Raw genomic sequence first — 22,635 nt, 5'->3', positions numbered from 1 at the left:
ACAAGCTGCCAGTACAGAAGGTAATTAAAGAAGCTAAAGGGACAATTAGTTGTCAACAATAGAAAACAGCAAAATAGAGATCATGTGTATAGTGTAGATACCTACAGTCTATTCAACTTAAGATAAAATGGGGTCCATTGTATAGTGAAAAGATTTTTAAAATTCATGCCGACTGACAGAGCAATTTCTGCTTCACTAGAAATAAAAGTCTGTTTTGAATGACATAGACACATCTTTCTCACACCAGTAAGCCAGAGTCCAATCAATCATACCTGTCAATTATAAGGAGTGCCAAACACTAGTAAGCCAAATAGCAGCCAGACTGCTTTGCTTTTTTGCTTATAGCTATGGTTTTGGGCTGTAGGTAGAACTACAGACAGTATGGCTGGATGGAATGCCCAGAAAATTTGCAAGGGTTCAAAGTTCTATTTACTTCTGAAATATTGCTGGGCATGCATGGAAGAAAACGTCATTTATCTATTTTAGCAGCATTTTTATAATTTTACTTCTACTACCAGGGAGTAAGAAAAACACAGCTTGTTCAGGTATATTTCAAATCTGCTTTTCTTCTGAAATTTCCTAGACTTCCTCTAACTGTTAGTGTTTATAAAGGTGACTTAGAAGTCCATCTTCTCACTGCTGATTTGTGTCCCTAGCATGTATCTCAGCATGCTTCCCTGAAAAACACTCTTTAAAATCAGCACAATCCAAAGCAATTTCATACAATTGCTGAACTCATCCACATTACCCTTTTCTTTCTTAGGCAACAACAGTGGCTGTATAAGTCAATCTCCTCTTCCCTCATACCACTCTTTCAGAAGGTACCCTGCAGCATGCTGTACATTGTGCAACAAGACTGTGGCTATACAGTCCCGCTTAAGTGTGGCGTTGCATTTGCCTCTGCTACATGCTGCCATCTTCTAGGCAACTTCTAGCTATGAGGGTTGGGGGTTTTTTCATATGTTCCCCTTCTTTTTGCATTATACCATCTCTTGTACTCCATGAGAAGGTCATTATGGGAACTCACTTGTTTACTTCTTGAAGGGAATGTTCAGAACAAATGTATAAAGGCTGTACCTTCTGCTTGAGACCCTCTCCTAGGACACATAGGAAAAAAAAGTGTAACTGTTATCAGGTGGTTTTAATTTTTTTTTTCTTTCTTTTCCTTTTCATTATCTATTTGATCATATATTTCTCCCCCTACTATGTCACTTGTCAGATAAGACTGCAAAGCATCTTTCAGCAGGAACTGTAAGCTTCTTTTGTTCTTGTTTATTCTGGCTTTGTTTTTCTACGGGGCCTAACAAGGCTCAATTGTGACGGGAACTATTGATATACCACAACTTAATATTTTCTAATTATAACTCCACTTACAGATAATACAATTGATTAGACAACACAACATCCACCCATAATTGCCTTTTGATTCCAGTTTGACATTCCCAAAAACTTTGCTTACCCTAAAGAGGCTTGTAGCAGAAAACCAGCAAAGATGTCCCAGCAAATCTAAGTGTGACACAGATACCAGAAGTTCCCATTTATGTGTGATTTTTTGTGTGTGTAAAATGAGTAGAGTCAGCTTTTAAAAGCCAGTCTTATCAGTGCTTTTGCATATTACTAAGGGTGGTCTTGTTCTGTTTTTCTAGAAACTAACATGACATTACATTTATTCCAGGCAACATACAGTCATCTATGAAAAAAACTTTATCTGAAAAAAAATGATGGTAATATTACGGGATTGGTTAGAAATGTACAAAAAACTCCCCACTCTCATTTCATTATATTGACATCTTCCATATGATTTGCTCATACTTCATTTCTGAAACAGAGAGACACTTAATTTACTGAAAACTAACTGTATAGTTAAGTCAATATAAAAGTTATTAATGTGATGCCAGTATTATTTTGACTTCTATTATTTCACAAAAGTCACATAATTTCTTTGTCTATAAAGCTATTAATAGTGTCATATTTTGACTCATGGCCAGCACTGTTCCATTCCTGTAATTTAAAAGAGCTAACAATTTTGGATGGGGATCCAAAGAATAAAACCAAGGCTAACTACCTTGTCAGTAAAACTGTAACATTAATATTATCCAAATTCTATTTTTTTAATTGAAGGAGATGAAATCAGTTGAGTCTATTTGCTATGGAAATTTAGGGGTTGTTTAAATGTCTAAGCACACATTTTAAAAGTTGAATACCCTGTGCTGTTGAATAGTTAGCAAAAAAAGATTTTTTTCCCTTTCTCCATTTTCACATGTTCTTTGATGGCGACAGAAGAGAAGCAATCCTCATCACTGACAGCTGCTTTTTGCACCACTCAATTGGGAGATGTCTCTGTGACCTGTTGCGTTCACTCTGTTTCCCCGCAACAGCTGGAGACTTGATTTCCCCCCCAACACACACACACATACTTTCTAGACAGCACTGCATGTTCTGTCTTAAGTAAATAATTTGGAACAGGCCATGAATTCTGGGACTCATTGGTGTCAAAACTAAGCAGTTGCTTCACACGTCCTTTCAGACTCACTGGAAAAAAATTAGCAGATCAACCTTTGTTCCCCATTTTCACTTCTTCAGACTATAGACAAAGTGAACTCCATCCCAAGCTTTGACACCATTATCCCAGATGTCATATATGACTCCTTTGCATCTCTGGTCAAAAACACAGATACTATTTAGAAATTTTGCTGCTGCTTCTTCAGTTTCTACTGAATGCATCCTCTTTCCAGCTTACGTAGCCAAATGTCTTTTTAGAACTTACACCATATTATCTCCTCTGGTCTCCTACACACATACTTTATATTTCTTCATCTTTCAAATGGCTGCTCCCAAATTCCACTCTGTTGCCCAGTATTTTGATCCTATTATCCCCTGCTGAATGTCTCCAAAAGTTTCTGGTATAATATCCTATCAAACTTAAGCTTTTAATTATTATTTTCAAAACCCACTCTCCAAATTATTCTCCCTTCTGAACTTCATCTTGCCTTTCATGCTTCTTTTATTCCACCAATGTTCTGAAGATTCTAGATAATAGCAAAAAACCCCATATACACCTCATAAAGTAAAGTGCCCTAGAACTGTCCTTCAAGCACCCTATGCTGTTGACATTTAAGTCTTTTTTTGGAGAATGACCTCTACAATGATGTGAACTTCTCTCGTAAGCCAGGTAGATGTGTAAACATGCAGTTCATATGCATTTCATTTAACCTGTCCCCTGCCTACTTGTTTATCCTTAGATGATGAATTCCTCTGAGATTGACCCTGTCCACATAGCCTTGAAATGGGTGGCAATGGGCAGCTTAATAAAGGACACTGCTGCTAATAAGACTGAGCTATGCCTTGCCCTAACTGGCATGATAGTAGCTATGAGCCATGAGCTTTCCTCATACGAAGGTAACTTTTACATTGTTAAGTATGATATTCCAAGGACAGCATTCACTGGGAAAAGACAATGTAGTTGCTAATGTTACTAGGTGCTGGCTCCAGAAGCTCAGTTTGAGACTTTATTCTCATACTCGTTTTCCTCATGAGGGCAGGCACAGAGCCCAACTGATGTTAAGAACAGCAATGTTTAGCATATTGAGCCACCTTGCGGACTTAAGAGCTATTATGGAGTTTAATGCTGAATACAGGCCAGGTTAAACAGCATACCTCTAAATTAAGTCAGAGTTTTAGAAGGACTGATGTGTTTATTGACCTATTGGAGCTTGCAATTTTGATCAAATTTTCTTTGATCTTGGTATTATTGTTAAAACATTGAGCAGAAGAATTATTTGATCTCTATGTGACTGCACCTCTAGAACAAATTAGCTCCATTACAGCACTACTATGATTATTAGTAATGTTATCTTTTCAGTAATAGTGCCTTAGGAGTTCAAGGAGAGCAGCAAAGCCAATAAGGATCACATTAAGCCTCTTGTTTCAATGAGTGAGAAGCGTCATTTAAATTTTTCAAGCCAAGTCTTGGCTTTGGCTCTGCTCAAAGGAACAGCCTTCTGTCAATGTCAAGAACAATCCTGAAGAGCAAAAACAGTGAACACAGAAGGTTGCACTGAACCTCTGAGTTAGAAACAGTGAGCAAAGATTAACATTTATCTGAGCTTTCCATTTGTTTCCCCCATTGCAGACATATTAACATGTATGCCATGACTTCATGTTGATATGCACTCCAGCAATGGAACAGTACAGTAACAGGGAAAAAAAAAAAGGAAATCCAAATATATTTTAAATTGAATTCATGTCTCTGTAGAGAAATTAAAGTGTCTGTTTTGTGGTGTAAATCTTGGGAAATCTCAGCTGCACAAGTCACAGTCAGGCTGTATGTTAACTGTTCAAAAGGTTTTGTCAATTCCATATGAAATATTGCCTCTTCTCCTAATTTTGAAGTTTAAAGTACAATTGAGGTGACAGTCTTACAGCTTTAACTGTAGGAAGAAAGCAGAACATACAAGTTGTCAGTAAATTTTAAACAGGAAGAAGTAAACTCTTGTACATTCATCTATGACATAGATGTTTGTGAAAACTACTGAATCAGAGAATAAAGCTCTTCTTTTCTCCAGAGGGCACTGGGAACACATTAAAAAATTAATGGTTATACTACGTTGTGCTTTTGAAGTAACTAAGGTAGGGGGATTATGTTTTATGTTTTGTGAGGCTTTTCCAAAATATTTCCAAATACTTTAAATGATCACCACTATAAAAAAAAAAAAACCCAAAAACCCCACAATTGACACTATCCTTTAAATGTGAAAAAAGTAAAGCAAATGGAATAAATAGTAATGTGATAGTGACAGTTTGTACCCCATCATCATAAAATGGGAGCTCCCAAGCAGAATTCTGTGAAACACTAGTTGCCCACAGAGTACTTGCAGCTAATTCTTGGAAGGCCGACTAGTCATACACTGCTGGCTTTAGTCCTTGTTTCCAGCTGTTACATCACATGAAAGACAACTAAAAATACATTAAATACTTCTCCATACAAGCAAGTTAAAAACTGCTGCAATAATGCTAGGCACAGAAAGTAGAAGTGTTGTGTACAAAGTTATGAAGAGAAGCAAGGATAAAAATATTACAATTTCCCTGCTGAAGTGTGGTCTGTGATACGGCAAGAGAAAACCTTGACAAGGTTCAATTTCAGTATTTCATTATGTTTTGGATATTCAAAACTGTATCAGATGTTCAAGGTCCCAGTCCAATAACACAATCAGAGATTTAACCAATATTTTCTGTTACAGTCTGGCCTATGCTTATGTACCTCACTGAAATCAAAACCCATATGCCAAGGAAATAATGTACTGACAGCTATGTCAAGTGTTCAGAATAGACAGTAATAGATGCTTCCTAGATGTTAAATGGTCTATGTGGAAATTTAATAGGCTTAAGGTGCTTCCTTATAAGGCTGGAAGGTGTAAGTTATTAGAAAAACAAATAAAATGTGCAAACACAAATTAATGAAATGTGCAAACTGTGAGGTTGGAGTGAGCTGCAGTTTCTGGAGTTGTTTGCCTGCCTACTGACAACAGTAAATGCATACCAGATTTTCATGATATTGAAGATTCATTTCATGCTTTCTTCATATTTCTGATTTTTATTTATACTGTGGTCTCAGTGTGACTACATGTTTTAGGTTGGTTTTTTTTTTTTTTGGTAGCTTTATTGCTCCCTCAGCTGGGAGACTCCTACACTTCTGATAAAAGCAATTCTTACAAAGAACTCAGCCTGCAAAATGTATTATGCTGAGGCCCACTAGTATCAAGGATGCCTCACCTTAGACCAGTCTCCCATTCTCCAGACGTAGCATTTGGAATAGTCCTCACAGTCTTCTGCTTCTTTGGGTCTTGTGGACAAAACACATTTCTTGCGGGGATTGGTGCATCTCACTGTCCGATGCCGTACTCCCTTACCACACTTTACAGAGCACTGTTGGAAAAAGATTTTTTTTCAGGTTTCTACAAGAGTCATGGCTACCCCATTTTATCCCCTTCTAATGGCCTCTGCCAGGCTAACATAAATATTTCAAGACTTCAGTGATTTCCTGACTTCCAATCTTCAATTGCATAGACACCAGATTTGTTAAAATCTAAAAAACAAACAAAAATTCCTTAGGGGGCAGCATGATAACTGTTGCATTTTCAGCTAGAAATACATAATTAGATCAGAAATTATTTGCTGAAGGAAAAACTAGGCTTTTGGATAAGAAAACATCTGAAAGTTATGATGCAAAATCTTATACTGAAAATACTAGGCAATCTTTGTTCTACAAATGAAAGGAAATATAATGAAAGAAAATCTAAATAGTGTTCATAAGATATGAACCAACTTCAGAAAAACTCTGCTAGTGTCTAATAGACCTTTTTGGGAGGGAAGAAAGTTAAAATGGAAAAGTAAACATTCGAAAACTATGCCAGAATCTGGACAGAATTTGAAAATTCAAATTCACTGCATATACAGCATGTGAAAACTCTATTCAAGTTGTACAGAAGGTCTTAATCTATGGTTTTTTCCACCATTCCCACTTACAGTGCCAAAAATTATGCCATTTCCTTCTCAAAACATTATCACTGCTTTTGATCATCCCACTGCTTGCAGATCAAAACTTTCCTTTGCCAAGCTGATTATAACTGCAGGAAGCAGTAATGGCTAGCTTCCAATATAATGTTGATAGTAGGAATGGCCATGGGAAACACCTCACTCTTCAAAATATATTTATTGTTTCCAACAAAAACATGCTCACTTATTTCTCATCTCTCAAGTAAAACAAACAAGCTAAAAAATCTGGGTTTCTTTCTCGCACTTCTGTAAGTGAATACCATTCTTCTCACAACCAGCCCTTGCATTATAAACTTCTGTGTATCAAACCAGAAACTGCTGCTATTTACTTCTCTTACCTCTATCTTAGCATCTGCTTTTCATCTTTGAAAACATTCCCTATGTCTTAGCTCTTTCTTGCTTGGGCATTAAGGTGTGCTGCTGAGAAGAGGACCCTGAAGAAGGGACTGCACCCACATTTAGAAGCTGCTATTTGTATTTTGAACCCAGAGGGACCCATAGCACAGTTTCTGGTGTGGGAGGCCATCAGAATTGCCTTTGCTCTTCCAGTGGAGGGAGAAGTTCCAAATAACCCCTTCAGCTGGTCCAGATGGCAGTGATAACAACACCCCTCTTCCTCCACAGTCAATTACTTTTAGAAGTAGTATAGCTTTTTAGAAGAAAACCAAACAGACCTACACATTAAAAGATCTTAAATTAATAAAGCTTTTTGAATAATAATTACATTCTACAGCAATGCTTCAGGATGCAACGCATGCGAAATCGCATTATTTACAAGCCCTTTTGCCCACTGCTTGTGCTTTTCTTGGAGAAAGAGGTTAGAAGAGAGAGGAAGGGAAGAAAATGTCTTGCTTTGCAAGCAGCTCCCCCTCATAGCGTCTCTAAGGCAGAATGGCAGCAACCATCTGCTGATCAACAAAGTATGTCAGAGATGTTCCAACTCTGAACCCAAGGTCTGGTAGCTGATAAGCGATGTCCTTAATTCCATTTACCCCTAGTTACCCACTACTACAGTCAGGACATACTTGATTATATGTGCTTGAGAACTGGCCAAAAGAAACTGTTCCAGGACATTAACTAGGTAAAATGTAGTAGTTCTGCATGGCTGGTTTTCCTAGTCCCTGATCCCTTTGCCAAATCATTGCATGAGGACCGTGAAAATCATTAGGCTGAGCTGTGCCACTTGCTGCTGAAAAAAATCATATTCCCAGAAAATAGTAAGGCATAAATAATCACTATGGACTATTTGTATAAATAAATGCAGCACCTCGGACCAGACTCCTGCCTCCCACACAGTCATGCAGTCCTGGCCTTCACAGCGCTGTGCAGAGGCAGGCTTTGGCCCAAGGCAATCCCTCTCCCTAGCTCTGATCAGGGTTCCATTTCTGAGCTGCTGTGTGCAGGCTACTTGTCTGTTCTGGGTCCCTTTTCCACATGTCCTTGAACACGGAGTCCATTCTGTCATCATCCATCTGAAAAGAAACACAGGCAATGCAGCAACAAGAAATCAGGAAGGGAAAAGGACCATCACATCATCTTACTCTCTTGCTTACCGGTACACACACACACCTAAGGCAAACTTGCATATTTTCTGCCTCCTTTTAACTTCACTTTGTTAATGGACTACTTATTAATCTAACATATTTTACATTAAATAAGGTGTTAATGTTTGCATCATTTCATTCCCCAGCCCATTGTCCCTATGTTTTCAGAGTACTCTCCTTTCATTATAATTCCAATTATAAAAGCTCCAAAATACACATACATTTTAAAGATGACAGATCACTGCTCAGTCCGTCTGTTACACTCTATCTATATGACCATATGTCAATGCATGTGAAGTCCAGCATTCTTTGAAAATACTCAGTTGCAAGATAGAATCGCTCTGGTGTGAAAGGCTCTTTGCTCTGGAAGAACTATAAAAGCTCAGACTTCTTCATGTTCTTCAGGGTCAGGCCTAACTCAGGTTGCAGGGTTTAAATCACAGCAGCAAGAAGACTGATGCAGCTTGGCAGAGCCCACATACCTGGAAAGCAATTGTTCTAGAACATCATTTTCTCCAAGTGTTCTGCAGCTCCAGACTGTGGCCATGTGCCCTTAAAAATCAAACGACTCTGCCACTGATACAGTACACAAGTGTATCCCAGAAGACTTAGATTGCAAGGGAGAGTTTTTAGGAAACTGAGATTTAACAAATCTGTTCCAATCTTCTGTCACGCATTTGTGGTAAGAAAATAAAATATTTAACTAAGTTTTTTTTATTATCAGTCCGGAGACTCAATTTACAAATCACAGCCTGTCAAGGTAATGCAATAGAATTTAAGATACTTCAAGTGCCAATAACAAACAACGTTTGCAAGTGTATGCTTTAGTTACATTTCTGTTGAAAGCTAACAATATTTGTTTTGTAATAATCACTAACACTCTATTAAAAATGGATATATGATAAGGATCATGATATCTTTCTACATTTCTCAGCACAGCATCTCTAAGTAGCAATTAGCAACACTGAAAATGTTTCATTTAATAAGCTGGAAAAAGTACAGAATATTGAATATTTATAGTTGACAATGCGTCAGAAAAAGATTAGACTATTCCATTTCTATCCATTGAGTGCATTGTGATGTTAATAAAATAAAGATCTGCTCAAGTATGTATATAATGAAATACTAATAGTTCCTCCAAAGTGTAATACTCTAGTCTGGGGAAGTTCAAACCTCAGTGGTTTGGTCTTACTTAAAATGTATCATACCTTTCATTTTATCAGTTTCAGTGTTTCATCCCTTCCAAGAAAGCTATGTCTTCTGGTTCACTTTATATGCTTTCATCAACAACATTTGCATTTTATTCACTTTGTATTGTTTTCTTTAAAAATACCATCTACCTCTCCTCCAAATGACTGCAGTAGACCTATCCCAGTGGTTACTCCTGGGGACACTAGCCAACTATTGCTAGCTGCTCTCCCCTCCCTTGAAAGGTGGCAGATACTTTAACCACGTCCACACAATACTTGGGGATTTCCTTAGTCATAACTCTTAGCTGCCATATGGAAACAGGATGGCAAACTCTGAAATGGGTCACTGTGCCAGCCTGGCCAGCCATGCAAGGAGCAGGCTGTCAGCTCAGCTGCCGGGACACCAAATGGGGTGGGCTTTGCAGGGCACAGGCTGCATGCTGCAGCTGCCTCCTAGGGTGAGGACAAAAAAGCTCCTCCTGCTTCGTCCACCGTAAGAGTTTAGTTCTGCCTATTGATCCACATTCAAAGGGATGGGGGATGGGGGAGAGGGAGGAGAGGAGCAAGGGGAAGGCTCTCTATAGTGCAATTTGAATCAATGTAGGAAACTTGAGTCAAATCTATTTATTTATTTATTTATTTATTTATCAGTACACCCAGATCTTGCTGATAGCTTTTAAAGCAGTGAAGCCTTGACTGAACAAAACACTAAAATATATCATTAATTAAAAGTATGAAATTAAATCCATCTTTAAATAAACAGCATTTAAATTTCAATTTCATAGTACACATCAATCTGCAAGAACACTTCCTGAGAAAAGTAATGAGCTGCTTTATTGAATAAGAATTGATTTAGGCATGGTGCTTAAGGGCATGTTTCTATTTTCCCTGCATTTTGCATTATAACCTTTTGGATGTATGTATTTGCTGCACATTCACTGCTAGAGGCAGTCATCTCTCTTAGCTCGTAAGATTTTTACATCTGGATATTACAGTTTAATTTAACCAAATCACTATTACCTGGTCTGGCATGGCTGCTCATTGCACTTGCGGATCTGTGGTTCAGGTTTGGTTAAATATTTGCACTTTTTGTTGTCCACAAGACTGATATTCTTGTTCATAATCTTTGTGCAAGAGACTGTTGTCTTTCTTTCACCTAGTAAAAAAATAAAGCAGGTGTATGGGGAAACCAGGAATATGCAACTTTGTTAAAAAAGGAAGGACAAAGTTATCTTTATCAGATAAAAGCTATTTCATGTAGTTTGGCTAAAAGAACTGTAAAACCTGTACAAGAAAATGAAAGCTAGCAGGAAACCTAAGAGAGATATTAAAGTTTGTAGGGAACAATGTGATTTTCTGATTGAATCTTTGCACCCCATCAACAGAGTTTTGCTGCTTTATTCCTGTAACTAGTCATAGGCCAAACGCTTAGTCTTAGTGGAATAATTTTTTTCTTTCTCAATCACTGAGACCCCAGCATTGAGAAGACCTTGCAGAAAAATTACATAGAAAAGTATGGTTGTTAATTAATATATAAAATAAGGAAAGGAATGACAAGTCCTGCTTCTCTGTCTTGCTTAGTAGTTCTGCCTGGTTTAGCAGTATACTGGCAGCTGTAACTGGCACTCAGCTAAAGGGAATCAGCACATGCAACCTTCAGTGAGGAACCTGCAGTATTCCCCATAAATTAAAGAGGACACCTAACTGACCTCATGTGTAGGGTAATCATTTAGGAAGTTTGGTACTATCTGCATAGGCCTAGTGCATGTTCTTTAAAGAAACCTTGCCCTGATGGGTGAGTTGGAGCCTGGTGTCTCCTGAAGCTGGAAGCATTAGAAATCAGAATTTAACATAATACCTGCCACAAGCAGTAACTTGAATTAGACTGGAGCCTAATTTTTAGAAAACTGGAAATCCTTGAATTAAAGACTTCAATTAGTAGAAAATAAGTTCATAATCATTTGTTCCTATGGTTATGTTTTAACATTCTGTTTCTATCTAGAATTTTACTGACAAACAGGATGTGTGCAGGAGCAGGGCAGACTTAAGCATGCAATGTTCACCAGCAGTCAGAAACATGTCTGTGGATGGAGCAGTTAAATTATAAATATACATTGTGTGTGTGACCACAGCTGACATTTTACATGGCGATTGTGTACGTAAGAGCACATGAAACTATCCTATATGGCATTTGAAATGTTTGACAATTCTTTCTGCATTTACATATACATTCTGTGTATTCATATTGTCTTCCACATAAAGAAAGCTTTTTTGCAACACAGGTCACAGACCAGTTACATATATAAACATGCATGAAACCACATGGCTTCATCAATAGTTTCATCCTAACATGCCCTTTAAGCATTTAAGTAAAACTACTGCTAATTGTTATATTCTTTAATCAGATTCATCAATATTTTGATGTTAAAAATTGAAACACAAATATTTACACAGCGTACAAGCTGTAGCATTTTAATTTTATTATTGCTTCATATTTAAGCCAAGAACTAAAATAACAGTTAAAATGGTTTTGTCTAAAGTAAGAAAATTTTCCAAATATTTGCAGTAAAAATACCTTTTATCGAATTTTGTATTAACTCAGCTATTTTAGACATAAACATAAAATGAAGGCCAGTTACAACAGAAAAATACAATAAACAAACATTACAGTGAAACAAATATTTATTTAAGCATTAATGTAGACTAAATTACCAAGATACTGCATTTTAAGACTTCTGATGATAGCTAACTTTAGAAATATTTGGGGTAATAATGAGAGGTTGTGGTAGCGTTAAATTATTCTAAAAATACTTCAGGAAACTGTAAAAAGCATGAATATTCCAAGTGAATAGGAATGCACTAGTAAGAAACAGAGGATGCTACTAGCACCACGTACAAAATACCTTCAGGGAAGAAGCTTTCTTACCAAACCACAAAAAGCATGTTTATGGAAACTACAGTAATCTGTCATGACACCAGGATTGTTCACAGAGTCAAAGGAGCTAGAACACTGTGTTCCTCATGGTGCTGTTATAAGAAAGTAAAGTGTTTCCAGGCCTTCTTATTCAATCACAAGGTGCACACAGTTTTTGGAACTGCTGATCAGAGCAAGGTCGTAAGCAGGAAAGACAGGTATCAAAAATCAATAGAGCATTCACAGTGTAAGTCTGCTAATTGCACAAGGTATGAACAGATATCTATAGGTTGCATTCGTTAAAAATTCTGAAGTGCTTTTTCAGTGCAATTATCTATTTGAATAACCAGCTTCTAAACAGCAGTTTTAAAGGATTTTGTTACAGCAATACTGTTCATGTTCCAATATTTGTTTTCATAATCGTATTTTGTTCTTCCAAATTCACATTTTTTATGGTTTATAAACATAAACAGAGGAAAAATATCACATCAGCATACTAATATCTGCTGTTGTAATATTTGTTCCATATGCTTCTGGATCATCCTCAACTTGTGTTACTAACTGTACATATTTGATCTGAGACTGGGGTTCAGCTTTTCTGTAGTTTGAAATGTCTTTTACAGATCATTTATCTTCAATAGTTCCAAATACAGAGTGGAATGCACATGCACTTTCTATTCTTGTTCTAGCTCTTACATTTGTATTTAATCTTGGAAACTGTGTCCTGAATTTCCTTTGCGATCTAGATTTTGTTCCTTCACTACCATCTTTTTCTACTTACTTTATGTAATTTGAATCTTTTCCTGGAGTTATCACTATTCTTTTAATATACTCAGGAAGCATGAGACTGAAGTATGTCCACCACTTTATAGAACCATACAATCCACAGTGAGGATACTACTATTAAATATACAACACTGACCATCAGAATCTTAAATATTAATACACCAAGTGTTTTAATTGATACATATGTACACACACCATGTATATACATATATATGCATATTGTATACATACATATATATGTATTATGTATATAGATGCATATTGTATATACACATATAAATTTTTAATATATATGTGTGTGTGTGTGTTTGTACATTATTCTTTTATTTTACCTCCTCCACATACAGCATCACAGTCCTCCCAGCCAGAATGAGTCCACATGAAAAGAGGCTCTGGTACTTTAGAGCTCTGATTCTCAGGAAGAGGATCCAGTGGGATTGTGTACTCATAGTGTAGACCATAGCTCTGGTCATGGAAGAGCAGCACCTGCAACATACAGAGAAGGAAAACCTACCTACATAAACAGACACTGTGGAAGACAAACTGGAACTGTGAGGAGATAATCTTTAAGAGCACGACGAAATGACTTAATGCTCTATAGTCCTTCAAACCTCCTGATGGATTTTGTAGAATAAATTAATGACAATATCCAAATCAAGACAATAGGAAAAAATCTTTTACTTAACATAAAAGTCGAAAAGCTCTCCATGTGAAATAAGCAAACAAAATTCACCAGAAGTCTGAAGGATTATTAGTTCATGTGATTTCAATGCTCTTAAATAGAGGAGGTCTGTCCTAGATGCATCAGTTTTAAAACTATTTTAGATATAATAGATAATTTCTTGCATTTGAAGGATTTTGAATTGTAAAGCACTTCCTCATCATCTCTCCCTCTCTTTTTCTGGTAGCTATCAACTTTTCCTCCCCTACACTGAAATGCATCAAAACTCTACCTCTTCAAGGAGAACTTGATGACTGCAATCCTGAAATGGTGATGCTGTGCTATAGTCAGCCAGAACAAAAACCATCTCATATTAATTTGAATCTCTCCCCTTAAGTGGCACATCAGGTTTTTATGGCACTGGTAGGAATGCTGAGACCTTCTATCCTGTCTCAACAATGTAAAGATTATTCTTACATTTAAATGCATTTTTTTAGAAGTGGGCTATCAGATACATATACATATACACACATATATATAAAAGCAGGTGTATACACATATATAAAAGTAAGTATATCTTACATAGATCTCATTACCTTCAGCAGCCTGGAAAAAAATGTTATCATGCTATATGATAGGAATCAGGTAAAAAAACCCAATCCGTGTTGTCATACCAGTAAATGTAAAGGTGATGTTGTGGGACCTTTGGCTGATATTTTCTCCCAGAGACCTCTCCGAACATAATGGACAGTGGTCCCAGCAATATTGAATGTTCCTGAATGCTCTATCTTCCAGTCGCTATTGATTGACTGTTTTCCAGCATCTCGAAGAGCTGCAAAATATATGTAAAAAGACCAATATAGAAGGTGTTTGTTCAGTAGTGATTTGGGCCTCCTTTCAGTTCCTGTTTGGATAATTTAACAAGTAGGTGAAATCACCTAACTCTTTTTGCAAAGATATTTATGGATCCTACTATACATGAACTTGAATTGGAACATGCTTCAGAAACATTTTCTGGAAGGAATGCTTGGCAAAACCATGAGTGTTTACCATTATTTGAAGCTAACATCAGTGTTTTAATGCCTGAAGAGACTGGCAGGCTCCAGCATAATTCATAATTTGTTCACTGAATTAATTTAAGGCAACCATTCTCTATTCCCAGGGTGGTCATTTCTACAATCCATAAAAGCATGGGAAACAAAATTTTCACAGGACACTCTTCAAGATTTGTGGAATTAGGCTAAAATGTAAAAAAAAATCTAGTTCAGAAGGCTTTCCCCTCTAATAACTACATTTCCCTTTTCTCCACCTTAGAAATGACAATACTACTGTCATCCTACCTAAACACTTATTTTATACACTTTCATTACATAATTTGATGCTTCTAACAAATAGGAAAAGCTTGCTTTTTTTTTGACTGAATCATTCCTCTTGTAGATCTAATCTATATTCAAAAGCATCATCAAGATGGGTAAGATATATTTTGTATATTGAGAACATAGGATTTTACATTAGTTTTCTACAGTAAACTGAATAAATTCTTCTGTGAAGGACTTGCAATTTTATTTTACTTTATTTTATTTTGTTCATATCAGGTCTGAATAATCATGTGAAGTAGAATATACTTGAAGTCACCGTCTGGACAAGAAGTTTTACACATTCCTCTTCATTGAAATTGCATGTTTGGCATCAGACTGTTGTAAGAGAACCTCAATAATTTAAGCTTGTCCAAAATTTCTTTTTTAAAGTTGTAAGTTAATGTGAGTCACTCCTGTAATCATCATCTCTCCTATTCATATTTATACTGTTATGTTTTGTTTCTATGGGAAACAATGGCAACAGGTCTATGAACTGGCAGAAATACAATTGCATAAGACACGACTGATGTGTACCACTGCAGCACTGTGTAATAAATGTTAAGACTATAAACTCCATTAATGCTGTAGAACAGCCCTAAAAATAGCCAGTGATTTTACAAGATTTCAGAATTGGTATTTTAGGTTTAAATATTCTATTATTAATTGTAATTAAGTTATATTTAGTGTTTAAACTGTAGGGGCTAATCCTCTTCCCAGTGGAGACAAAAAATTCAAAATGTACTTGAAAGCACAGAGGTCCAGTCAGGTCATGCTGCTCCGACGGAGCAGCATCCTCTCCCTGGACAGTAGCATACCTTGCATCATTTTGTCTTGTCTTTAAAATGAACATGTGTGCCACAGCATGCAAACAGGTGGAGGGGACTGGAATCCCAGCCCCAGAATACAGAAATATGCCAGATGTTGCATTTTCTGCTTTCAGATTCCTCACTTGAGCCACTGGGGTTAGACAAAGAAAGAAAGGATATCCTCAAGCCTAAAATTTAAGCCTGGATTCAGGCAGTCCAGCTTCTGTTCTTGACTCTGTATTGTAAGTAAGTCCACTCAGTTTCATCCCACACCACACATGTACTCCCACTCTGCTTAGATTTTGATAGAGGAAGATTTCTTGTACAAAGTAATGCAAAACAGGATGAAAATTCAGCACAGTGTATCCTCTCTTAGGCTATAAAACAAATCGAGCAATACATCTACAATTCAAAAGACAAAGAAAACTCAGACTAGGAAAACCTACTGCAAGTATACCCAAGACCAAAATTTCAGTGCTAAAAAAAGGGAGCTAATTTCAAGTGTATCTCTGCAGACCATAAAATAGCCATCACCACAATGACAATTAAGTGATGGTGATGAGCGCAACGTGTTTTTTAATGACTGTACCAGGGATATACACTCTTGCAATTGTGCTGAGGTGCGAGAGGCTACACAGCCATAGAGATACCACATTTCATAGTTCAGCTATTGCATCTACCAGTTCTCAGTGGGGATCAACAGTGCTCTGGTCCTGGTCCTCCATTTGGTAAATCTATGCCTACTAAACCTTTTATTATTTTCTATGGAACACTGTAAAATACTACACCACTGTATTAACTTTGAAATTTTTGCTTATGTTGAAATTGCCACGCTTTACAGATGTTAAGAAAAAAGGCATTTTTACTAAAATGAGGCATGTTTATGAATTGTGAATTTTGCCTCTTGCTCTGTGCAAAATTTAGTCATACTCTCCAGAAAAGTACCAGAACAACATCATTTTGACTGACTCTTATTTTTCTCAAGAAAATACAGAAAATATCTGAAATTCAATTCTGAATGACAGTACCTTCATTGATATCTTTTGTCAAGGAAGTGATTGTTTCACTTCCATTCAGGTTATCGTGTGTCCCTTCAAGCCATCTTAAGACTTGAGATTTGAATAACTTCTTGAAAGTTTCAACTGAGATAAGGCTGACTGGTTGGTAGTTCCCAGGATCTTCCTTATTACCTTTTTTAAAAATGGTGCAATATTCCCTTTTCTCCAGTCACAGTGGACTTCACTTGACTGCCATGACTTTTCAAATATACTTGAGAGTGGCTTGGCAACTACATCAGCCAGTTCCCTCAGGATCCTGCAATTCATCTTGAGTTCCATACACTTGTGTATGTTCAGGTTCCTCAAGTAGTCTCGAACCTGATCTATGATGGTAGGGACTTCATTCCACAAGTTCCTGCCTTGACGTTCAGAGACTTGTGAGATGTGGGAAGAGTGTTTACCATTGAAACTGAGGCAAAAAGCTGTTGAGTACCTCAGCCCTCTCCATGTCAGTTATTAGTTCTCCTGTCTTATTTATCGTGTGTGTGTTTGGGTGTGGGTGTACATTTCCTTTAATCTTCCTTTTCTGACTAACACATTGGTAGAAGCCCTTACTATTCTTCACATTCCTTGCCAAATTAAGCTCCAACTGTGCCCTAGCTTTCCTGATCCCATTCCTACACATCTGAGCAGCATCTCTATATTCTTTCCAGGATATATGTCCCCAGTTCCACTGCCTATACATTTCCTTCTTACACTTTAGTTTAACCAGGAGGTCCTTACTCAGCCATGCTAGTCTTCTGCCTTCCTTGCCTGACTTCTTACATGTGGGAATTGAGAGCTCTTGCAATCTAGGAAAAATGTCCTTAAAGAGATGCCACCTGTTCTGCTCCTTTATCCCTGAGGGCAGTTTCCTAGGGGGTCCCATCCACTAATTCCTTAAACAACTGAAAGTTTGCTCTCCTAAAATTCACAGTATTAGCTTTAGTCTTCACCTGGCTCAGAACGCTCAAGACTGTGAGTTCCACCAGGGCATGATCACTGCAGCCCGGCTGCCACCAGTCTTGACCTCTCTAAATAGTACATCTGTGTTCGTAAGCAACCAACAAGGTCCAGTAATGCTGTTTCTCTGGTTGGGCTGTCTATCACCTGGATTAAGAAATCATCCTCAATGCCTTTCAAGAGTCTCCGGGACTGTTTACAGCTTGCTGTGCTGCTTTTCCAGCAGATGTCAGGTTATTGAAGTCCTCAACCAGGATCAGAGCCTGCAAGTGTGATGCTTCCTGTAGTTGAAGTAAGAACGCTTCATCAATAGCCTCCCATTGGTCAGGTAGCCTGAGTAAACATCAATCACGAAGTTTCCTTTGTCTGGCTTGGCCCCTAATTTCTACCCATAAGCTCTCAACCTGTTCACTGCTGTTTTTCAAAGACAGCTCTGTGAAGTCAACCCATTTTTTTATATAGAAAGCATTTGTTTCATCTTAATGTGAAATGGTTTCAAAAGGTGTTTCTTATTAACCATCTTCTGTGGCCCTCTACATATGAAAGGAAAACATGCTTAGTCTCAGTGGACTCTGGTCTCTGCTATGGGACAAGGTCCTCAACTGGCTTCTCTTGAAATTAGAAATTACACAGTCTAAGGATTTGGTCCAAGGCATTTTAAACCTATTAACATTGTCAGAAATGAGGGATTCAAAATTTGTACTTTTTGTCAGCCCCCATCTGCTTTCCCACACTCTTCTCCCCCAAAATGTGGTCAACATGCTTTTTTTTTTCTTTTTTTTCTTTTTTTTTTTTTTTACTAGGAAACATATTTCATAAAGAAAATCAGACAGAAGACAACACACCTATGGACTTGATACCTGTAAGAGAATAATGCCATGCAGTGTTAAATTGCACGTCCAAAGGGTCTATATCCCTGAAGCAGCTTGATCACATATTTGAGAATAATGATAGAGCTAATCTACTTTCATAGTTCAGCTAAAACCAAATAATGTCTCTCATTTCCAATTAGCACAGAAAAAATCAGGTTTTAGATTGCAAGTCATTTGTATAGTTATGTACCATTAACCAATCTTATTAATTCATTATGGGGCTTGGACCTGTCATGCCATTATACAGGTGTCACATGAATGAGCTCTCTAATCTCAAATCCTAGTGCATCTCTTATACAAAAATACTGTAAACTTCCTTTTTAAGAACTTTTTTTGAGAAAACTTTTAACATCTGCCAAATATAAAAAAGTTAGTAACAGAAAAGGCATTATCTTAGACCACTGAAATCTAGATAATGCTTGAAACAACTTTTTTATATCTGTTCTTACAATAATTTTTTTTAAGGAACTGACTATGAACCAAATTTTATGCCAACATGGTTATAAACAGAGAAGGGCATTTCATTTTGACTCTCTCTGTATTTCACCTGTGTGTACAACTGGAATCAAATCTTCCCTCAGTTTAAATTAGCTTCTACTGTGTAAGCCACAGCTCTTAGTGTACACTGGATTAAATTGTGTTTACAGCTATATCTCTAATTATACAATTATTATAATATATTATAGTAAATATATATTCCAATTATACAATTATTATACAATATTATAACTATTATATTTAACTAATTAATTGTATAATTAATCATATTACTTAAAAATCTTAATCCTAAAATGTGTATATGATAATTAGCAAAACAGAAATAGTGTTGGCCTGTATTGACTCATTTCAAGTACAGAAACCCAGACAGGAAAGTACTATGCAACATAAAATTAGCATACAGACCTGTAAGATAGAAAGCAAATCAGAAACATGAGGGAATTTAACCTGTATTACATTTCACATTTTTAATCACAGCATGTTGAAAAATATTATTTCTAAGATGAAAGATATATGCCTTCTCCCTAAAACTCTCCCTATGATACTTGTATTCAAAAATGTTCCATTTCCAAGTGTTACTCCTTTTCAATTCAGATTTTTATGCTTTCAGAATAAATCTCCTATAAGTGAAAAAGTTTACATACCTTCCACTAATTAAAAAAGAAAAAAAGGTGCAACAACCCAAGTCTTAATTCAAAATGCTGTAACAGAACTGTTCCTGCTTCCTCATAAAGGTTTAACAAAACTCTATTGCAGTGAAATGCTGGCTGATCCTCATTCAGACCGGCATTAGTGAAATTAAGACAAGTAAAATTAAAGTGACAAGCAATTAAGAGCTGATTATGTGCTAATTAGCACCTTTTAAAAATAAGCAATATGACATTGTTTCATGGCCATAAAAAGCGTGACATTATTTTTGCCTTTTGTAAGGCGAATCAGTTTGCTACTCATGAAAAAGGAATTAATTTCCCTAAATACAGTTCCAACATTTATTCATTTTTGCATTATTTAAAAATTAAAAAATAATAGTATTTCTGTTGTTCACATATGTTAACACAGTAGACACAAAGTGAAAAAAGTATTGGAAAATTTAGAAAATATGTCAATGAAACTTCAGTTACCAGTTTGACACTCTTACATGTCCATGTCTATGGTCCACTGGGGAGCAATGAAATAATCCAGATTTCTAAATCTCCTGTGATATCTTAACAGGGCAGGTGCAGACCCCATGATAACCCAAGAGTCACCCAGTGATAACTTAATCTGTCATAATTAATATTCACCATCTTCAACACTGTCTAAATTGAAGTACTGAGAACACTCAGGTAAAGAATTTTTTTAAATGTAGATATTACTTATGAGCAGAACTAAGAAGAGTGATCAAACCAGGGAACTTTTCATTTCATTATCCTATTTCTCATACTAAGTGTCTCTCAATTTAAACTTAAGCAGTGCATGGAACAGTACCAATTATGATATTTCATATATTCACTTAAACCCTGTAACAATAATAGTAACAAATTATACTCTCCTACACAACAGTTTTAGAACTCATTAAAAGAGAAAATATTTTTTTAATGAACGATAATTTTGTATAAATGAAAAAACTAAAAAAAAAATTGTGATTAAATTTGTCCAATAAAACATTCCAACAATTCAAGATAATGCAAAGAAATATTTTTCTTCTTTCTTAGTCTAATTTTAGAACTTTTGTTTGATTTTGCTGGTGATGTATTGGTCAGTGTGGGTTTTTTGTTGTCTGAGCACAAATTGTTCCATGTTTCAGCATAAAATTTTTTTCACTAGTTTTAATGTGAAGTATTTTCTCTAGCGCTTTTCCTATGAAAAATTGAAAGTGTTAAAGTATGCAGAATTTTTTTTAAATCATCTAAATTCATTCTTTGAAACATTCTTTAAACAAAATGAGAAAAAAGTTCAAAATATAAATAAAAAATAAATAAAACCTACATGAAAGTTTTTAAAAATAAATAAAACCTATCTGAAGAATGATGCTGTAAGCATTCATTTATTTTGTTAATTCTACAAAATTTCTTTAGACATATTCTTCAAGGTTTGGGGTTTTTTTTCCATCCAGAATTTTGTTTAATCACAAAAGCATGTTTAGCTTCACTCTTCAGTTCTGACCAAAACAGGACATGAACACTAAAATATACGAGATTTACCTAAATAACTGTGAGCTGGTTTTTCTTCCACAACTTTGATTCTCCTTGCTCCTGCAGGTATCACTAAAGCTTCCACATAACCTAGACATGAGACCAGAAGTCCTGAGTTAAATACAAAAGTCTCCCCTATTTCACTTGTTAAATGTGACAAGTTATAATTTATGTAGCAATGGTTTGAGGGTTCTTGCAAATTGTTGAAATCAGCTATGAAACTATGCATTTTGTGTAAAATACATACCATGATATACAATTAAGAGAGTATAGCAAAGTAAAACATAACAAGAACTAGGGAGGCTGGGCAAGTCGGGGCTGGAGCAGATGAAATTGTCTCTGGCCAAGTAGTTTAGTGTCATCATCACCACTAGACAACCATAACAGGACTCCAACTTCTACTTGTGTGTAGAGACAAATGATATTGCACTAAAACCCAAACATCCTCCCACTGGTTTCTGGTTTTGTTTCATTTTTTAAAATATTTTGTGATCCATCTCCTTCTCCTTGCTTTAATACATTCAAACCCAGTTATGAATGGCTTTAGTTTTGCAGTTTACTTATTAGTTATTTGCTTTACATTACAATTGCTTCCTTAGAATGTGGGAGGGACTAAGAGATGCTGTTGAGTAAAAAGGGGTGAAAAACACTGTGCAAGCAGGAATGTAATAAATAAATAAATAAATATTTTAGATTATCCTGGTGAGCTTCAAAAAGTGGGCAGTACACCAAGTTTTTATTCCCTGTAGCTATGTAATGTTCTATAACAAAATACTGAGCATTTACAACACCTTTTCAATAATTCTGAAACACGAAAATTAAATTGCTGCAAAGGAGCATTATTTGTCTTTAATTTCCTTAAGAGCTAATAACACTTTATTGCTGTGTTATTAATAACACAATATTACTGACAGTCCAGCTTCTTGAGAAGGAAAATAACTTACACAGTTGTTTAGAGGGCAATACCACAATATTGTGGATTGACACAGAACCTTGAAAAAATTTGAAAGTGTGTGGATATTCACATTAGCTATAAAAGCGAGCTGTCACATTGTGATTTCTATTAGCAGCCACCTTCTTTGTAGATTTTGATCTTGTAGTTCTTCTAGACTCATCCATGGTTTGGGATCCCTGCTCTGCATTACCTTCAGCTTAAGAGACAGCCAGATATAAACATCTGAAGATTGCTTTTTTTTTTTTAAAGTTCTATACTTTAGCCTATAATGCATTGAAGTCCTTGCTTTAGTCTGCTTCTAATTACAGTATTTTTGGATGTG

At 36.2% G+C, this 22,635-nt stretch overlaps 1 protein-coding gene across 3 annotated transcripts in view; it reads right to left on the bottom strand.

The window, feature by feature from the left end:
- ADAMTS19 (ADAM metallopeptidase with thrombospondin type 1 motif 19) overlaps nt 1–22,635 on the bottom strand; it is a 161,431-nt gene that overhangs the window by 15,450 nt on the left and 123,346 nt on the right. For 2 of the 3 annotated variants that reach the window (XM_054809886.1, XM_054809888.1), the window contains 6 exons: nt 21,368–21,448; nt 14,325–14,482; nt 13,322–13,475; nt 10,310–10,445; nt 7,823–8,027; nt 5,773–5,925 (listed from right to left, as the gene is read on the bottom strand). In XM_054809886.1, coding sequence (XP_054665861.1) covers nt 5,773–5,925; nt 7,823–8,027; nt 10,310–10,445; nt 13,322–13,475; nt 14,325–14,482; nt 21,368–21,448 — 887 coding nt within the window. Of the gene's footprint in view, nt 1–4,297; nt 4,431–5,772; nt 5,926–7,822; nt 8,028–10,309; nt 10,446–13,321; nt 13,476–14,324; nt 14,483–21,367; nt 21,449–22,635 lie in introns of those variants that run through there. The other variant, XM_054809887.1, reaches the window with a different exon arrangement.

Source organism: Grus americana, chromosome Z (assembly GCF_028858705.1).
Source record: "Grus americana isolate bGruAme1 chromosome Z, bGruAme1.mat, whole genome shotgun sequence".
Classification (NCBI taxonomy): Eukaryota; Metazoa; Chordata; class Aves; order Gruiformes; family Gruidae; genus Grus; species Grus americana.
Note: the sequence above shows the minus strand (reverse complement) of the source record. Positions and strands in the feature narration are given on the sequence as shown.